Source organism: Cynocephalus volans, chromosome 5, assembly GCF_027409185.1.
Source record: "Cynocephalus volans isolate mCynVol1 chromosome 5, mCynVol1.pri, whole genome shotgun sequence".
In the NCBI taxonomy this organism is placed as follows: Eukaryota; Metazoa; Chordata; class Mammalia; order Dermoptera; family Cynocephalidae; genus Cynocephalus; species Cynocephalus volans.
The window spans coordinates 163,928,256-163,948,318 of record NC_084464.1 but is presented as its reverse complement, the minus strand read 5'-3'; the positions used below and the strand labels follow the sequence as shown (position 1 = coordinate 163,948,318).

General features: G+C 38.3%; 1 protein-coding gene across 5 annotated transcripts in view; it reads right to left on the bottom strand.

Annotated features, from left to right (window-relative positions):
* Positions 1-491: 491 nt before the first annotated feature.
* Positions 492-20,063, bottom strand: part of CEP43 (centrosomal protein 43) — a 37,122-nt gene continuing 17,550 nt past the window's right edge. For 4 of the 5 annotated variants that reach the window (XM_063097431.1, XM_063097432.1, XM_063097435.1 and 1 more), the window contains 6 exons: positions 15,890-16,116; positions 12,592-12,704; positions 11,031-11,099; positions 6,190-6,229; positions 5,232-5,328; positions 492-907 (listed from right to left, as the gene is read on the bottom strand). In XM_063097431.1, the coding sequence (XP_062953501.1) occupies positions 833-907; positions 5,232-5,328; positions 6,190-6,229; positions 11,031-11,099; positions 12,592-12,704; positions 15,890-16,116 (621 nt within the window). In that variant the 3' untranslated portion in view covers positions 492-832. Of the gene's footprint in view, positions 908-5,218; positions 5,329-6,189; positions 6,230-11,030; positions 11,100-12,591; positions 12,705-15,889; positions 16,117-20,063 lie in introns of all 5 variants that reach the window. The other variant, XM_063097433.1, reaches the window with a different exon arrangement.

The following is a 20,063-nucleotide window of genomic DNA, read 5'->3' as shown; positions in this document are numbered from 1 at the left end:
TAATCAACTTACAGATCTGAAATAAGGGCAATGCTTAATGGTTTCAGATGCATTTTGGTATTTAATATGTTTCAAGGCATCTTTACAAACAATATATTACCTAAGACAACCTACGACTAAAGCTGATTACACAGACTACAGGAGGACTGGTGATTGCAAAAGTTAAGTGTTATTGACAATTCCATGAATTAAAAGTCATAACCACTTCTAGATTTCTTTAAAACAAGCAAAACTAAACAGCACACACAAGAGTTAATATAACCTTAATGGTCTAACAAACCTTCCAAATGGAAGGAAATACAAAATAAAGTAGACACATCAAATTTAACTTATAATGCTTCAGGTATTACAAATTTACCAGGTCATTTTGCCAACTATGTGTAGAGCCACCTAACATCAAAACATCCTACAGTGGACAAGCTGTGATTCCAGATGGCTAAAGCCACAGTTTCCAGAGGTCACCGTGTACCAGCAGCCACACACACACAGAGTTGTGCAAACCCATGGCTTTATTGACACTATTCATTGTGCTCTTAACACTGATGGTTTCATGGGTTCCCTCCCTGTAATGAACTTGAGCACAGACAACCAATTTCCAAGAGACATGTATCATTAAACCCAATTAAGAGTATTGAATCTTCCACACACAGGCTCAAACAGGGAGTATTTTGCTTAGTAAAATGAAAAGTTAATTTTTAAAAATATCTGCAGTCTTTTTGAAATGCAAGGCACCAATAGGGAGCAGTCAGCCCAGCAAAGAGTGATTGTTTGGGGGAAAAAAAAATTGGAACTGATCAGTCCTTTGTTAACTAGAATATTTTCTTCTTCACATCTATGCAACATCTTCCAGATAATCTGCAACATCACTGAGCTGGGACACAGTCAAGTCTTGCGTGAGGTCATCAAGCTTTGTTGTTCAAAAGAGAGAAAAAAATTAGTATCAGAATGCAAGTAGTCTTAAGTAATGTAAAAATCACAGTGCTATAATTCAAATAGTATTTTATACTCTATGAACTTCACTTTATTTAAACCTCATTAAATAAGTGGAAAAACTGAAGTACTGAGAAATGACAGGCCTAAAATCATATGGCTAATAAATTATTGCAAAGTCTTCCAAGTTCGTTTTATACTGATTATACTCTCAAATAGTTCAAGCAAAAATTAATAAAACAACATCCTAGACATTATTCCCACTTAATCTAAGAAACAGAAATCAATGGAAATTTATGAAACTTCCTTACTTGTACATAGTCCCAATGTGTGATTCTGTTCATAGAAAATATCACTCTATGAATTGCCAACTCCCCAAAAGTGTAACTTACCCATATTAAATCTTATTGAAATTCATTAAAATGTGTAATATTCTTATTTAAAAACTATTATTTCTTGGTTTTTATATGATGGTGTATAATGTTAAGTTTATAATATCAAACTTAAAGTGTGGCATGAGACCCTTAACACTGCTCCTCCTTCTGGAGGCTAGTGTGAAACAGGCAGGCAGACAGGCCATCAATCTTTGGCCTCCCACCCTCTGTTCCCGAGTGCTATGGGAATGGGTGACTGCCATTCTGTCTAAACTAGAAAGTAAACTACAAAGTTAACCTCTATTAGCCAAAATACACACATTCATTTCTATAAACTTCTCTAGATGATGATGGAGAAAGGATATAGATATTTAAGCATGGCGGGGGCTGAGAAAACATTATCTCTAAAATAAGGAAAAACCATGATCAAGATACAGGTTCCAGAATATAAAAAATACAGGTGGGGAGGTCCTGCTGACAGGTGAGGAAGGAGAGATCCCAACCTTCTCAGCCTCGTCTGGACTCACCCTTGTTTGGATAACCTGGCTGCCACACTGCGGCTAGACCAATGGACAGACCATATCCACTCACATAAGAATCACCTAAGCTGCTTCCTCAACACAGTGACAAAGTGGATAGTTACTACAAAAACCACATGCCCTGCAAAGCCTAAAATATTTACTACGTGGCCTTTTAGAGAAAAAGCCTGCCAACACCAGAGCTACAATACAAGAAGGGGACATCTTGCAGAAATGATACAGTTCCATCTTGAGATTTTGTGACATGTACTCTCTTATTTATCTGTTCATCTGCCCCCTTTGTATCTTCCCATTTTGTTATTCTATGGATATAGAGAAATGTAAGTTAGGAGTAAAACCCTTTTAAGTTAGTAAGCCCTCTTCCTCCCTCTTGGTCCAAAAGTAGTCCTGTCACAAAGAAATTATTAGAAACCTTAACTAAAGTCTTATACATTCAAACCAAATCCAGTTTACACAAAAACTGAAAATGTCAGAAAGCCTGCAAATAGACTGTAGAATACATTCTGATATCTTGGGACTATATTTTCTCCTCCCACAATGATCAATCAATGAAACCAGTAAGGTGCTCTATTTTACTTGCAAAACAAATACTATATTAATACTAATTCTAAACTATAAACAAAAGTGAATAGAGGAAAAACAGTAGATAGAAAAGGGTCTTTCTTAATCTAGATAACTCAGTTATCTGAGATTTTTTAGTTAGTTTTGATTTACGGCAAAAAAAAAAAAAAAAAGACCATAGTAACAACCAAAAACTTACAGAGGAGCCCAATTTAAAGTGGTTACCAAGAAAGAAAACTGGATGAACAAAGGCTAACCAGAAATAAATGGCTATTTAATAAAGGCTTTCATGTTTCATTAGTTTTTAGAATTAGAAATCAAAGTAACCATCAGTTCAAAACCATACAAATAATTGATTTTTCATGTCACAAAAATATTTATATGATACATTTTGATCCCTGAAAAGGAAATGAAAGATCTCTATGGTAGCAAACTTAATAAAAATCAACAGCAACAAACTTTTAAAAGACTTTGAACAGCTTTACGAAGTATAAGTGTTCGTGTGTTTGCTGAATTAGTTTGCTGTGCACTAACAGAAACCTGGGATGCACACTACCGGTGTTCTTGAGCATCTACCTATGCCTTAGCTTGTGCTGGCTCCTGTGCAGACCTCCCTCCCCTAGGCCTCTGCTCCTGATCCATCCTCTGTGATTTCCAGTCCGAAGTCATCTTCAAACAACCCCGCTCCTCTCATCACTTTGTATCCTCTAGGGGAGCTCTGGAATCAGAGTTGCACTGACATGTTCCACAACCTCCCATGCTACCCTTGGTTCACACAGCACATTGCTAACAATGCTCCTCCCCAACACACGTAGAACCAAATCAGAGTCACCTTTCAAAATCCAGGTCAAGTATTAGCTCCTGCTTCTGAATTTTCAAAGCCCGTGAATAGCAGGCATTTCATAGCATTTGTCACTTTCTACCTTGATTTTTATCTATTTCTGACTTTTCTCTCTGATCCTGTATGAACTTGAGGAGAACAGTCTATTATTGCCACAGATCACACTACCAGCTACCATTTATTGAGGGTACTACATTGCACGCTTTACCCACCACGACTAATTTTCACAGCACCACTCCCTTGCAAAACAGATAGGAGAAAGCCATGTCCCCCCAAATTAAATAACTTAGTCAAATTTGTGAGTGATGAGTAGCAGCCCTAGGACTCAAACTCAGAACTGATGAACTTACAAAACCTGGCCATTCCATGGTGCTATCTCCTTTCTCACATCCCACATTGCTAGCATTATGCTTTCTAAATGGTAGGTGCTTTACAGATACTGGTTTTGCTCACCTTGGCTAAAAGGTCCATTACAGCAAAGAATACAAATACTGCTGTATTCCCAGGGGCCTAATACCAATTCCCTGCACAGAAGTCTCTCAAAAATGCTAGCTGATGAAGAAAAATGACCGCCCAAAGTTCATTCTATGAAAAAGTTGTTAATAAGTGGCACTATTATATAAAGTTAAGCTCTTGAGTGAAAATTCCTAGAGAGCATATGATGCGCCAAAAAACCCAGAAGGAATATAACCCAATGAGAAACAGCCCCAAGAAAGCCCAGTCCCCTTGACGGGTGCCCACCTGGAAGCAGTCCAAGACCCCCAATGTCAGATCTATACTGCAGCTCCTCTTCTGCCCACTCAAATTCACAAACCATAACTAATCAGTCATTTATTCAAAAGCCCTCTACCTTCTTATCCCTATTTTGAAATCTGTGATAATGCCAAGAGGCTGAGCTAATGGTTGAACTCTATATTTGCTGTAGCAAAAAATTTAACTGTTTAAATAACCCCACTGTAGTTTATTTGGTATAACTTTAAAGCAATGTTTTTAGGCCTCTGAGGATGACACAGAGTCAAAAGGTAAGAGAAAGACAAATTATTATAAGTCTTTAATGTGTCAGGACTTAGAGAGGGTCCTTTACATATTATCACTTAACCTTCAAAACAATCCTAGTAGGTAGACATTAACACTTCCAACTTATGAATACAGAAACTGAGGATCAAAGGTTAAAGCTTGACTAAGAAAAAATAATACATAAAAGAATAAGAAGGCAAACCCAGGTTTTCCTGATGTAGATTGCATTGTTCCATTGTAAAATGCTCTCTCTCTCTCAAAGGCCTTCTCCCCATGAGATAGTCACAGCACTTGTTCTGGAAAGCAACAGTCACCTTCCAGCTCTGGCAGCCCACGCCACGAAAGGCAGTCTCATCTGTGCTGTGGACAAAGCTTTATGTGGACAGTAACATAAAAGCCTGAGATGCTACAGCTCATCATCTGAGTATATTCTGTTCTCTGCTGACAAAGAAAGGTCAAATTTGGATCTCAAATATGAACTCCTGATTTTATACTCTGAACACCACGTCTTTGCTGTCTTGTGTCCCAGGGTTTTCTAGCTTTTCCCTGACCTGCCTGTTCAAATGTCACGACTAACCCTGAGATGACCACACACTCTGCATTCTGGCCTCTGCTTCATCCCATGGTCACAGTCAATATATGCTCACTTCTATCTACAAAACCAGAGTGGTCAGTTCTGACTTGTCCTGATCCACGGTGGCCTCCATTAACCCATCACAATCCCAGTGCCCTGCTAACAATCCTCAGACAGTTCAGAAGCACTTATGTACCAAAGTGAGCGACAATCACAATCTCACATACCCATTAAAGACATTGTGTATACACTTGGACCAGATTAACTCTGTCATAAACTTTTCACAATTTTCAACTGTTTTTCAATTAATTAGTTTCAATTCTTGAAGCTTTATAGGAAATCAACAAATAGGCAAAAATAGCACTCTATATGTATAACGTACGCATAACTCATACTTTATCACTGGTATTGATGTCATCTATGTCCACAGAAAGGTCTTCTTCAATCTCTTCACCAATACTTATCTCACTTTTTTCTGAACGATGGCTGGTACTAATTTTGGGAGAAAAAAAAGAACTCTGAAAATAAACATTTAAAGAGAGTAACTACCATTCTTCAAACTTTCATATACTTATTTTAATCCTTTAAAAGTAAAATATAATATTAAATATCATTCATTTCATACATATTTAGCAGCAGCAGTCAAGTCAATTGAACAGATGAGAAAACTAAGGTTCATCATGGTGACTTTGAACCAAGCACATGGTGACAATGGCAAAAAGCAAATCCAAACTTTTAAAATTTCATCTACGTCATGCTCTCTCTCAAAAAACTGTATAATAAATTATTCTGTTAACAAGTAAATGCAAAATTTCCAATTAGAAAAAAAAGTTAATTAAATAAAATTCTCAGGAATATAATTTAGAATAATTCAAACCTACAACAAATATTACTTCCACATTAGTAGTCAATTCACAGATTATCTTTATGTATATAAGAAAGTTCTCTAAAACAAAATATTAAGAAATGTCATCTAAATCTGAAAAATAATTTGAGAGGGCAATTTTTAAAAGTTGAACACAGACAATTTCTACCAGAGAGATGCAAAGAGGAGAAACAGAGCACTTATAACACAGTAACTGAACTGCTTCTAAACAACCGAGTCAATTCTTCAATGTTACTTTTTTACATATTCTTACCAAATTTCCTGAACATAATACAGATGTCCATCCATATTCTAACATAAAATTAAAATTTAATTTTGGAATTACTATCTTTTATTCACCTTCAATCAATATGAACAGGAGAACCAAATACACTAAAATAAGCACAATGTAATTTTATTACACTTGTCTATGTTCAGAAAGTGTTTACAAACCTATATTTATATATTTGCCCAACTGTTTTTCTTACCTATTAAAATCATCGACATAGTCATCTTCTTCTCCAGTACCTGATAAATTTAAGATATGTTTATATAAACATACTTCACATTTACCTACAATTACACACACATTTCCTTAAAAAAAAAAAAAAATTACTGAATTGTATTGTTAAAAAAGAAGTCCCAAAGGTCACAAATAATGCTTTTATCGTATTTAATATGAAGGCAAATGACAAAATAAACTACCTAGGAAATGATACACAGTTATAAGTGATCATACCACATCCTATAATACCTTAGCAAGGGTATACCTTGTCTTTATTCTAGGTACTCAAAAGCAATCTATCAGGTGGCACGCTCGCCATTTTATGACACCCTTAGATTTAATGGGGTACAATAAGAGAAAGTCATCATCAACCCCCTCTAGTTACCTTCTTTTGAACTATTTAGACTTTTCAACTCAGTGACTGTTATAAAATTTAAAAATCATCCTGAGGTGTGAAGAGGCAATAGAGCACACGAGTAAGAACACCTTTAGTCACACCTCAGACTCACCACTGGGCAGCTCTGCAACCGTGGGAAAGTCAGGCGCCCTTTCTAGGCTATGTCCTCAGCCCTACAGTATGGCAGAACTCACACCAATAAAGAGATAACACAGGATTCAATGCGTGGGCTGTGCTCAGTAGAGACCCTGGTCGATAGTAAGCTCTTATTAAAAGGTCACCTAGTGAGGGAGAATGCTAATTAACAAAGCACTGTTAGTTTCCCAAAGTGCACCATGAGGCTCTGACAGAACGGGCACCTTTGAGACTTACTTAATATAAAGGACACATTTACAAATTAGCTGTCATTCCTTCCCAGGTCTTCTGAAGGCCACTTGAGGAAACAGGTTTGTCAACCTCAAGACAAAGACTTGGAGGCACATGAAAGCAGCCTTAGTCTGTGAACAAATGGCCTGTGGAAGACACACGGAAATTATGTCAGGCTCCAAGGGGAAGGTGCAGATCATGAGGAAAAATAGTGGCCTAACAGCAAATTGTTCAGAGATGCTACTGGCACTGTCCTTGATCCTCCAAAGTACAAGACTGTACTGTCTCTAGATTGGCCATACTGTTGAGAGGGTTCAAGTTCTGGATGGGCAGCTAGGCAAGGTAATTCTCTTACAGTAAAATTCTTTTGTGTGTGTGTGTGTGTGTCTTTTTCGTGACTGGCACTCAGCCAGTGAGTGCACCGGGCATTCCTATAAAGGATCCAAACCCGCGGCGGGAGCGTCGCTGCGCTCCCAGCGCCGCACTCTCCCGAGTGCGCCACAGGATCAGCCCAGTAAAATTCTATGAGTAATGTATTCGTTTATCAAATATGTGAGTGACGACTAGGTACCCGGGAGGTACAGCATGACGACAATGATGTCTCTGCTCTCAGGGAGCTAGCGCTCTACTGGGAAGAAAGAGGGAACACGTAGTGCACCACAACAGACTGCAGAACGGCTGAGAAGAACTCTCCAAGGCAGCCACTGGGTTCAAACCTAAAGAACATATCACAGGCGCAAAGTATTGGGGAAAGGGTGTTCCAAGAAGAGGAAACGTGTGGAAGGCCCTTTGATAGGGGAGGGTGTGGCAATGTGAAAACCCACCAGGGAGGAAGCTAGTACAACCACAGAATAAAGCTGGGGGCAGAGTGAGGAGAAAGACAAAGGGAGTGGAGATAGATCAGAGAGGATGGAAGAAGCCAGATCACTTGGGGCCTGGCAGGCCATCGTCAGGACTTTAGCCTAAAAGCAAAAGGAAGCTAGTACTTGGGGGGGGGGGGGGGGGGGGGCAGGTGTGAAGGAGAACAGAAAAGCGATATCAATTTATGTTTTCCCACAGACACCCTGACCACTGCCACAAGAAATGTGTTTAGGGAGGCAAGAATAAAAGCAAGGAAATGGAGGCTACTGCACAAGTCCAAGCCAGAGATGGTGGGGAAAGGCTTGTGTCGAGGTGGGTGTGCTGCAGGTAAGACGGGCATATGGATGGTGGCGGTAGGGAGGAGGGAATCACAGAAATGACCTGTTTTTATTCAGTCTGTGAGCTAAGCATGGCTTTTATATTTTTAAAGGATTATACAAAAACAAACAATATGTGACAGAGACCATATGTGGCCCACAAAGCCTAATGGGTGAGCCTAAAGCCTAAAATATGTTTGGCCTTGACACAAAAAGTTTAGTGACTTTTGCTTTAAACATGCAAAGTGCCTATTAACATTCCATTTAAGCGCCTTTGATTGATATTTGTTTACCACACTAAAATAGGTTGTGCTCTAAACCTTTACTCGTAAATTGTTGCTTTAGAACTCAGAATTTATTTTTCCATTGAAAAGATATTTAAATAATGTCAAAATAATGTACAGGCAGTGAAACACAGTGGTTAAAGCTCTTTGGTGAAATATCAGGATTCTAAAAGCAGTATGATCTTAGGCAAATTACTTAACCTAGGTTCTTCATCTATAAAAATGGAGATAATAATAAAACCTACCTCGGTGGATAAAAATGAAATAAAATAATTCCTTAATATAGTACAAGGCACATATCACTAATGTCATTATTATCCTAGGCTAGTTCACTAACATCCATATGTTACTTAAAATATCTACAGTACTATATGTATATTTACATTGGAAAAAAATGCAAACAGAAAACATTGTTGCAATGCCTTTAAACAAAACTAAATAAAACTGTTTATTTCTATGGAATCCTAAAGCCTGGCTAAGTGACAAACATTCAGCTAGTGAAGTGGTGTGTCTTACCTGTGTAACTACCCAAACTCCAACCCCAGGCATGCCAAAGCCCAAGAGAAAGTGACGTGAAGCAGTACACCACCTTTCTACTCTACCCAGCAACTGTGCAGTTGGAGCAACCGCCCTGCTCTGCTGAGTATGAGAATTCTCAGTAGCTCCTCCTCAAAAGCAGACTTGGAAACCCTCACTTTTACAAGAACAGAGCAGGCAGAGAAAAAAGCTAAAAGGCTTGGCAACAAGTGAAACATCATGAAAATGAAACACAAAACCCAGAACACGGAGTCAAGGAGAAGAAGTCAGGAAGAAAGTCTCTGGTGGTGGTTATCCACTGAGGTGGAAATGAAAAGGACCTTTAGCTGCAAATGCAATGGCACCTGACAGGGAAAGAACAAGGGTAGGAAGGGGAGCAGGCCCACCTAGCCAGCCTACCACAGCAGAGATGCACAAAGAGCAGGGGCGGCCCGGCCAGCAACTCAGAGGTCACCAGGACAAAGGGCATTGTGTGCAACAGGAATCCAGGCATTCAGGGAACATCTGTTCTTCTGTAAATGGGGGAACAAAGTAACATAAAAAGGAAACTAACACTTATTAGGCACCTACCATGCCAGGTTCTGTACTTTTATTTACATATGTGTACATATGTAAATCCTATTTACTCTTTAAAACAAGTTAGACGTTATTAGTTCTACTTAACAGATGAGGAAATAGCTCAATTTACCTACCTACCCTACCCAACAGTGTCACATCTGGCATTCTCACTTATAGCTATACAACCCCAAACCAAGGTGCATTACCCAGAATGTTTCTCCAGAAGAAAGAGGGGTATTCTCTGAGCTGCTCACTCTGACATGCCTGCAGCTGCAGTGGCCAAGAGCACACAGGGGACGCATACTCCTTTCTCCCCAGCCCACCAGGGATGCTGCGCTCCAATGCTCCCCTGTGGGTGTACTCCCCTGTGGGCAGACCAGGAGAACCTAACATCGCATCATGTCCCACAGAGGACAGAAAATGGCCATGGAGAAGCTGGGCTGCACCACTTCCTTCAGGTTGGAGACCACAGTGAACCTATCATACCTGTCTGCATTCTTGCACAGAACAGGAAACAGGATGAGGACCATTGTAGTGGACTGAATTATGTCCCCCAAAACTCACTGAAGCTTGAATTGTGTTCCCCAAGTTTTGTGTATTAGAAACTTGGCCCCCACTGTGACAGTTAAGGGAGTGGGAAATCCTACTATGGTAATTGAAAGGTGGAGCCTTGAAGGGGTGACTGGATTGTAGAATATGAGGTAGTGAAGAGATTAAAAATGGTGGTCAGGGGCGTGGATGAGAGCTTTAAAAGAAGAGGGGAGTCTGTCTCTCTCTGCTTCCACCATCTTGCAGTGTGAGACCTCTAGGGTCACTGTTGCCACCACCAGATCGATTCTGGACTTCCCAGCCTCAGAAACTGTAAACGATAAGTTTTGTTTCTCTTTATAAATTACCCAGTTCCAAGTATTCTGTTATAAGCAACAGAAAATGGACTAATACAACCGTGTTCTCAACATATGGCCCCAGAGCTCAGTAATGTTCACACTCAGACTCCAACGTATATACAAATGAATTTCCTTGAATTCCCTGAGGCCTGGACTATGTACTCCCAGCACCTAGAGAATGGTTCTGTCTCTGCACACATTTTGCTCAGTCTGAATTGAAATCCCTTTCCTTCTCCCTTACACATCTCCTACTGAACCACCAAGTCTCAGCACAGAAGTCACTTCTAACAACAGGCCTTCCCTGAAAGCCTAGACTAGGTGAAGCTAACCTACTACCCATTTCCATACTGACCCTTTTAACACTCACAATATCCGTAGGTACCATTTAATGTCTGTCTTCTCTATTACAACTTGAACTCCATGAAGACAGAGATCTATCTTTGTTGTTGTTAAAGCCATCCCTGGCAGAGGGTGAACACACAGAACTATCCAAACATTTACTGAATGAATACAATAAAGATGCTCAATGTGGGTTGACTGAGTCACTTCATTTAAGATTTTACCCTAAAATATAATCACTTTAAAGCACTCAACACTAAAACTAGAACTCTAGTTACCTAATCCAAGTGATCCGATTTTTTCATTGACCAATTTCAGATCTTTCAAAACTGTGTTTCCCCTTTTACCTGTGAATAGGAAAAAATATTAGTATTTAAATGACTTAGAACATGGCATTCTCTAAACCACATCAGTTTTTCTTTTTCTTTTTTTCCAGAATGGGGCTTCTTTATGACAGGAGCATAATAACCTAAAACTAAAGAAAAAATCACAAGCTGGATTAATGGATGCTTAAATTATACACTATATCCCTTTTAAAAAAAAAAAAAAAAAACAAAACCATGAACAACTACTTTTTTTAACCATGAATACTTTTTATTGGAACATAACCATCAAAATTTTTTGCCTGATTATAAGACATCACCTTCCATAAGCAGCCCCATTAGGTATAAATTCACGGACTACGACAGTTAGTTACAATGGTACTTCAAAAATTTCAGGGAAAATTTTGTATTATCTCTCAATTCTACCTTTCCACAAACTTTTTGAAGTACCCTCATATTTTCAGCAATTTCTTTTTTCCTTTGACCTTTTACATTTTGCTTCAATCCAACCAGTATTCCATTTACCAAACTGATCCCCTCACTAGTTTTATTTCTTTAGTCCTCTCTAAATCATCATTCCCTAATCAGTGTCAGTGACATGATCACAATAATCCTGGATTCCTTTCTTGAAGAGGACAATAACCATAGGAGAGAAGAAAATAAGAAGGGACAGTATGTAGGCTATACTGATGGATACTTTACTAGGTGTCTAAGAGAAGCAACAGATCCTCTCTTTTATGTGTTTTAGGAAGTCTCACAGTTGTATCACATAATACAAAAAGGTTAAGAAGTACCACAAAATTAGAACAAATTCACACTGCAAATTTCTCGTGAATCTCCTTTAGGAAACTCTCTCAAAAGAGGTAGTACAATTATGCTCAAACATTCTGCCAATTAAATTCTGTATTTACTGTGATATAGTATTCAAAGTTCACATGCATATCTACATGTTTAGTGCTATGCTTTTTTAATTTCTAGTACTGTCACTGTGGGGGAGAGGGGTAAAAATGTAAATGGTGCAGAAGCTGGCTGTTCTTTGTCCAGATAGCGATCTCTATCTCTGCTACATACAAAAAGAGATGTAAGATCCAAATCCCTGAAGGCAGAATAATACTTTATTTAACATTCCAACGACGACTATGATGGTATCACAGAAGAAATTTTTAAAAATTAGTTGTTTTTAAGTCCAACTGAAGTCATTCTAAATGTTCAACCAGAGATGATTTAAAAATTGTAATATCTCTATAAATACTATAAATTAGCCAAAAAGACAACTTCCTAAAAATATTTTGATGACACATGAAAAGGCAGGATATAAAATAATAGAGAACACAACCACATTAAAAAGAAATGAAAAATGTAACAAAATATTAATAGGAAGTATATCTATCTGAGTGATAAAATTAAGGGTTATTTTTATGACTGTCCTGAAAAAAAATCAACAATAATCACATACTAATTTAATTAGAGAAAAAAAATATCCAGAGTATACAAGCCCACATCTTGGGGCACTTACTCTCAGAGTCTTTTAATGAGGGGGCTCCCGCCAGGGAGCTGAGTCCACTCTTTAAGGGGGGCGCATCCGAGAGGGCTGCCAGGCTTCCCACTTGCTTCCTAGGTTCACTTCTCCTAACAAGAAACAAGTGACAGTTAAATGGTCATCTTCTAACTTGCCACTAAACACTTTTGTTCTGCCACTGAAACAAAAGCAACTTAAAGGTATGGTTATGGAAATAAAGAACATATACTTTATAGATTCAAGATCATAAAGTAGAGTCAGCCCTCTCTATCTGCGGGTTTCGCATCCATGGATTCAACCAACCATGGACTGAAAATATTCAGAAAAAAATTGCACCTGTACTGAATGTGTACAGACGTTTTCTTGTCATTATTTCCTAACCAATATAGTATAACAACTATTTACAGAGCACTTACATTGTATTAGATATTATAAGTAATCTAGAGATGGTTTAAAGTATATAGAAGAATGGGCATAGGCTATATTCAAATACTACGCCATTTTATATAAGGACTTGAGCATCTGCAGATTTTGGTACTCAAGACAGATCCTGGAACCAACACCCTTCAGACACCAAGTGACAAATGCTCATAGGACCCGCCCCATCCATGGTTTCCTTTTCTGTGGTTATAGTTAGCCCATCTGGTCAACTGCGGTCCAAAAGCATAAAATGAAAAATTCCAGAAAGAAACAATTCATTAACTTTTAAGTTATGAGCTATTCTCAACAGTGTGACAAAATCTCACACTGTCCTTCTTCGTCCTGTCTGGTACATGAATCACCCCTTTGTCCAGCTTCCCCACCTGTACATGATACCCACCCAGGGAAGAGAATCAACAGTGTCTGCTCCTGACATCCAGCCATAGAGATCGTCATAGTTCATTGATCTAGGACCACCTGAAGTAGATGACCCTCCTTCCAATGTATCAACAGTAGCCTACTGGAGGTCACAATGCCTACATCATTCACCTGACCCCACCACATAGGCATTTTCTCATCTCACATCATCACAAGAAGGGTGAGACAGACCTCATTCACCTAACTTTCATTACAGTATATTGTTATAATTGTTGTAATTTATTATTAGTTATTGTTGCTAATCTCTTACTGTGCCTGATTTATGAATTAAACTTTATCATAGGTACATATGTATAGGAAAAACAATACATTATTATACAGACTTTTGGTACTATCTGCAGTTTTAGGCATCCCCTGGGGGTCTCAGAACATATCCCTAGGATAAGCGGGGACTTCTATGCCTACGAGGCAATGTAGACCACAGATCAATCACAAATCCATGCAGCAAGACTGTCAGTAAGAAATCAGCTCATTTCTCTTTAGAGCTATGTGATACCTTACCAACTAAACTGACCTTTAACATCTTCACTGCCTGTGACTTTTTTCAGAAGCCCTTTTCCATCTCCCAGAAATATGCCAAAGAACAGTGTAGGAGTCTCTCAGCAAATGAGCACTACCCCTCAGATGTAAGTATTGTTTAGAGAAGCCACAAACAGCCTTGCTGATGGATCTCCTCTTTAAATCAAGACCACCAACCTCAGCAGGACATCTGATATGCCCAGCAATCCTACACATTTCCGTAGTCCATTCTCTCACTTTCTCGTAGAACCATTCCACACCTTCTCCTCTCTCCTCAGATCTGCAACCCTCTCCTCCTCCATCCTCTCTCAACTATGAACTCAGAAAAGAATTTGCACAGGGGCTGCCATCCCCGCCCCACTCTACCCCTGCCTACAATGGGACCCACATTCTCTCCACTCTTCTGGCAAAGGTAATCCCTGTGCATTGGGATTCCATCACTGGGCAGCCCTCAAAGCCTTCTCTCTTTACTTCCTTACATCATTACTTCTTCTGTCTTTAAAACCAGATGGTTCTCATGAGCATACATACATGGTGCTATTTCTCTCACTTTATTAAGTTTCTCAGACCCATATCCTGCCCCTCCGGCCACCACCCTGTTCCTCTGTACCCTTTTACAATTCATCAGAAAATTGTTCACCAGCTACAATCCTTTCCTGTTATTCTTTCTTGAAATGATGCTAATCCTTCAACCCACCCCATCCCCATTACAACAAACTCGCCTGTCAAGGTTGTCACTGACCTCCAAGTGGCAGGCTAGGCTCCCTCCTGCCTCTTCCTCCAATGACACCTGTCTCTCAGTCTCCTTCCCTGCTCCCTGCTCATCTCCCTGACCCTGAGGACCCATTTCCTTGGTAATCTCCTCTAGTCTCCCAGCTTCCACATTATCTACAAACTGGTGACTCCCTAATGTACATTATCGCCCTTAATCCAATAGCCTCCTCCGCATTTCCACAACCTTAAACTGAACATGTTAACATCACTCATCTGCATGATCCCATCTTGCTTTTTCCACTCTTCATCTCAGTAGATGATTTTTCAACCTTCTAATCATTCAGGCTAAAAACCCTGGTATTACCCTTGATGGTATGTTTTTCTGTAGCACTTATCGGCATATCCTTTTGGATCTAACCTCAAAATACTTCCACTTCCACCATTATCTCTCACTAGAATAATCCTAACAGCCTCCCACCTGGAAACCGAGTCCACCCCTGCCCAGCAGCCAGGGGCTCCTTCTGTAATGTAGGCTGGACCAGCCTCTTGGGGCTTCCAGGCTCCCTCAAAAGAAAGCTAAACTCTTTCCATTGTCAGTCCAGCCTCGTCTCTGAGCCTATCTCATACACCCCACCCCTTCTGCGATGACTACACTCTTCCTTGCTGTTCTATGGCCTCTCAGACACCTCTGCCTTTGCTGTCTCCTCTCCCTAGAGCTCTACAAACTTGGATTTCACATGGCTTACTCTCTCACCTCCTTTAGCTCTTTCATTAAAAGGCACCCTGAGCGAGCCAGCCTCTGATAAATGCTGCTGCAAACTGTATGCTCAGCACAAACTCCTGCTCCTCCGGCACTGCTCCACTCTCACCACACCACACCCTGTGGGGAAACTGTACTGACTCCACCCATGAGAGGGTAAGCTTCCTGAGGGCACGAGTTTTACCCTTTGTATTACTGCTGCATCCTGTGTCTGAAGCAGTCCCCTGCAAACGACAGGCTCTCATACACACTTACCTACTGAAATAAGTCATATCTAGGATTTTTAAGAACCTGGGACTGTTTACAACATAAAAGGCATTAATGACAAAATCAGATTTGTAGGTTCAATAATTATAGAACCATTAGTAGCTCGTTATTTTTTAAATATAAAATAAAAACAGTATTTTTAAACCTTTAGTCCGATAGTCCAAAAAATTTACTCACCAACCATAAGTTTTTTCTGGTTTAGGTAAGGGATCATCAAAAAAAGAATCTCCTTCCATATCATCTTCATCTGAACAAAGGCCGGCTTTGTCTTTGCCATCCAAAGTTTTGTTGCTTAAGAAAGACCCAATTTTTGTCTCATGGGCCAGTAAGTGAAGACTACTTTTGCTCTTTGGTTCTGATGAGGAAACACTTGTATCACTCTGGCTGGCCTCATTGTTGGCCTTCTAGAAAAAGAGAGAAGGAAAAAGAAAATGTCTTCTTGGTGAGGTAAAACTTTTAGATATTTTAAATAATAAAAGAAGTCGTGTGAACACAGGCAAACGTGTGTGCGCACGCGCGCGTGTGTGTGTTAACTCACAACAGCATCAACTGCAGAGTAATCCCATGATTTATTCACTTCATCCCCAGGCTTCCTAACGTGGCTTAATTTTGAAGGAGAAAAATGTTAAAGCAAAAGTTCATACCATTCCTTTCCTCCTTCCCTAAATGGAAACATCTTTACTACGCCTATCCCATTTATAAATACTTTTCCATTTCTGCTTACATATATGTCACTGCTTCATAAATTATCTTAAATTAAAACATTTTCAACTTGCAAACAGGAGAGAGCAATACTATTAAAAGAGAAAAGAAAGACTATTTCACATAAACAAACCGAGCATTAAAGTAACCATCAGGAAAAAAGGCTGTTTTCCATCCAGTGCCAAACACAACAGACATCAAGGTGAAAGATGCTGACTTCAACCATTCGTATTTCTAATGCAAAGATTTGCTGATTAAAATAATTATCTTAATTCAGACTTTCACCTCACCTAAATGTCCACAGACAGGTATATATTTCTTTATATATCTTAAACCAATGTAAAAAAATTCTCAAACATCCTTACCCATGCCTTACTGATATATGATGATGTTAGCACAAAATGTCACACTTATTTTCTTGTTTTCAGTGAGTCCTAACCTTCACAACCTAACCTTCTATCCTTGGCCAGATTTCTTTTTCCCTTAGTCATGTCTACGTCAATAATAACAAATACAAAAAATAATGCTAGTAATAATAAAAGTCGCTGACATTTATGAAGGGCATTCAGTGCTTCACATGTTACCTCATTTAATCTTCAAAATAACCCTACAGTATGTAGGCCAGTTCTGTTATCTCTGTGGATTGAAAAAAGGAAACACAGAGACATTTATGTCACTTGTCAAGGTCCCCAGGTAATTTTGCAGTAGGGTCACATCAGAGTCAAAGCCTTATTCCACAGGTTAGCTCTTAATACTTATGCTATTAGGACGAATTACATAAAACTGCAATTTTTTGTGGGTTAAAAAATGGCAATTTCCCAAGATTCAGCCTTACATAGTAAAGAAAGCAAGATATCTGTGGTGTACTAGGAAAAACACTCACCCGAAACAAGGGATCTGGAATGTAGTCCACTCTCAACTATTAATTGAAGTAGGTTAGTATTTCTCAAATTACAACTAGGAATTAAGAAAGAAGGGATAGGCAGCTGAGGAAGAGTTAAAAAGTAGTAACTACTGAAGGAAGGTGGCAAGTGTGGGTTAGATATTTCTGAATAAGATGTTCTTAAGAAACTTTCACTTTTAACATGTGTACAGACAGATGCACTGTGTATGTCTTAACATATAAGATTACATTTTTATACTAGGTAGAGGCCTTGATTAGTTGACAGCAGGCAAAATATATGCTATATAAATTTTTAGGGCCTTGTATAGAGCTATACATTCCATATATTATTAATGTAGATAAATTTTATCTATAGAAAGAGACATCGGAAAAATAAATACCAAGTTATTATCCTTGTAGACAATATAGGATATTTTCAAAGAAGCAGTAATTTCCTAACAACTTTCTTGAAGTTTTTCTGGAATTATCAAATATAAAGGAGTATCATACACATACATTTCTTAATTAGATTCATGCCAACTGCAATTTCTGATTTATAAATGCTTTAATAATTGCTTTATATCTTTTCAAAGGCATATACATTTGGAAACAAATACCCTTCAGTCTTGTGATATTTAAACACATTTACAATCACAGAGTAAGACAGTAACAGATTCTCTCCTTCCAAACACTGAGAAAGTTCAGAAGGATAACTGCCACTAAACAAATTGAAATGTAAATGCAAAACAACATTATGAGAAACAATAATTATTCCAAAAAAGTTGTTCTTCCTCATGAGTTCATATTACCAACATAACTTAAGTGCACATAATGAAATATCTAATATCTAAGCTTAGAAACTGATATGTATCCATGATTATTTTTTAATTGGTTTTAGCAATATTCCTGCTATGGACAGAAGGCCCAGTTTTAGGAAGACAAATTTCATGGAGAAGGATGTTGTTATGTTACACAACACATACAGTTGACCCCTGAACAACATGGGTTGAACTACATGGGTCCACTTGTATGCAAATTTTTTTCTATTAATAAAATACAAATTTGTTTTGCAGATTTGCGACCATTTGGAAAAACTCACAGATGGACCATGTAGCCTAGAAATATCAAAAAATTAGGAAAAAGTTGGGCGGGTCATTAATGCATAAAATACATGAAGATATTAGTCTATTTTATTAGTTACCACCATAAAAAATACATAAATCTATTATATAAAAAGTTAAACTATCAGAACTTATGCAAACAAAACTGTACATGGCGCCATTTGCAGTTGAGAGAAATGTAAACAAACATTTTCTTTTCTCTAGCTTACTTTATTGTAAGAAGACAGTATAACATGTATAACATAAACATGTGTTAACATAAACATGTATAACATAAAATGTGTTAATCGACTGTTTATGTTATTGGTAAGGATTCCAGTCAACAGCAGGCTATGAGAAGTTAAGCTTTTGGGGAGTCAAAAGTTAAATGCAGACTTTCAACCATGCGGGAGGTCGGCACCCCTAACCTCCACGTTGTTCAAGGATCAACTGTAGTTTTAAAAATAATAGAACTGTTTTGTTCTGTATATAGTTCTATTTGTTTACTGAGTAAAAAGAAACTTTAAAAACAATCTGCTTTGGAACTGCTCTCAAAGTCAATTTCTAAACCACAAGTGAACGTGTCATTACTTTATACAGGTTAAGTATCCCTTATTTGAAATGCTTGGGACCAGAAGTATTTTGGATTTTGGACTTTTTTAGATTTTGTAATATTTGCATATACATAATAAGATATCATGGGGATGGGACCCAAGTCTCAACAAGAAATTCATTTATGTTTCATACAGATCTCATATCCATAGCCTAAAGGTAATTTTACACAATATTTTTAATAATTTTGTGCATAAAAGAAAGTTTGTATACACTGAACTATTAGAAAGCAACGGTGTCACTATCTCAGCTACTCATGTGGACAATTGGTGGTCATCTGGCATCACCATCATTCCTGACTCTGAATTTATATGCTAACAATAAGCAATCATTTTCTTACATTTATTCACACAGAAGTCCTTAACAGTAAAAAAATATGGCATGCCATTAATACAGTGAAAAAAAAATGTGCTCAGGGTGACTAAGCAGCACAGTAGCATCACCAGAACATCTGTGTCAGCTGTTAGACAACAGCACCAACAAACAGAGGCAGGCTTTCAGTTTCCACCTACAATGCTATGTTTTGATTAAAAGGTTATTGTACACTGTATTTTTTTTTTTGAGGTGAAAAACATGAGAAGCAGTTGAGAGACTAGGAAGTGGATCCTGGGATGAGGAGACATTTTGCTAGATGGTTTTTTAAAATGTCTCCTCCAGAGTCATCTGCCTCATTAACAACAGTTTTTGTCTCAGAAATCTCTGCTTGATTTTATAAAACCAATATGACTCTTGTTCTGTTATATGTGCACATTGCTCTAGTCCTTCAATAAGCTCATCACAGTGTTTGGACTGTGCCCCATCACATGAAGTCCGATGTGGAATTTTCTACTTTCATGTCAGTGCTCAAAAAGTTTAGTATTTTGAAGCATTTCAGATTCGTGGATTAGAGATGCTCAACCTGTAAGTAGGGCTCATTTTTTACCAAAAGACAATTACCCAACTGGGATATGAATTAACTAAACTTAATTCCAAAAAACTTTTACTATCAAAAAAAACACACTAAGAGGAGAAAGATTTATCATCAAAACTTTCTGCAGAGATTAAAACAAAAAGT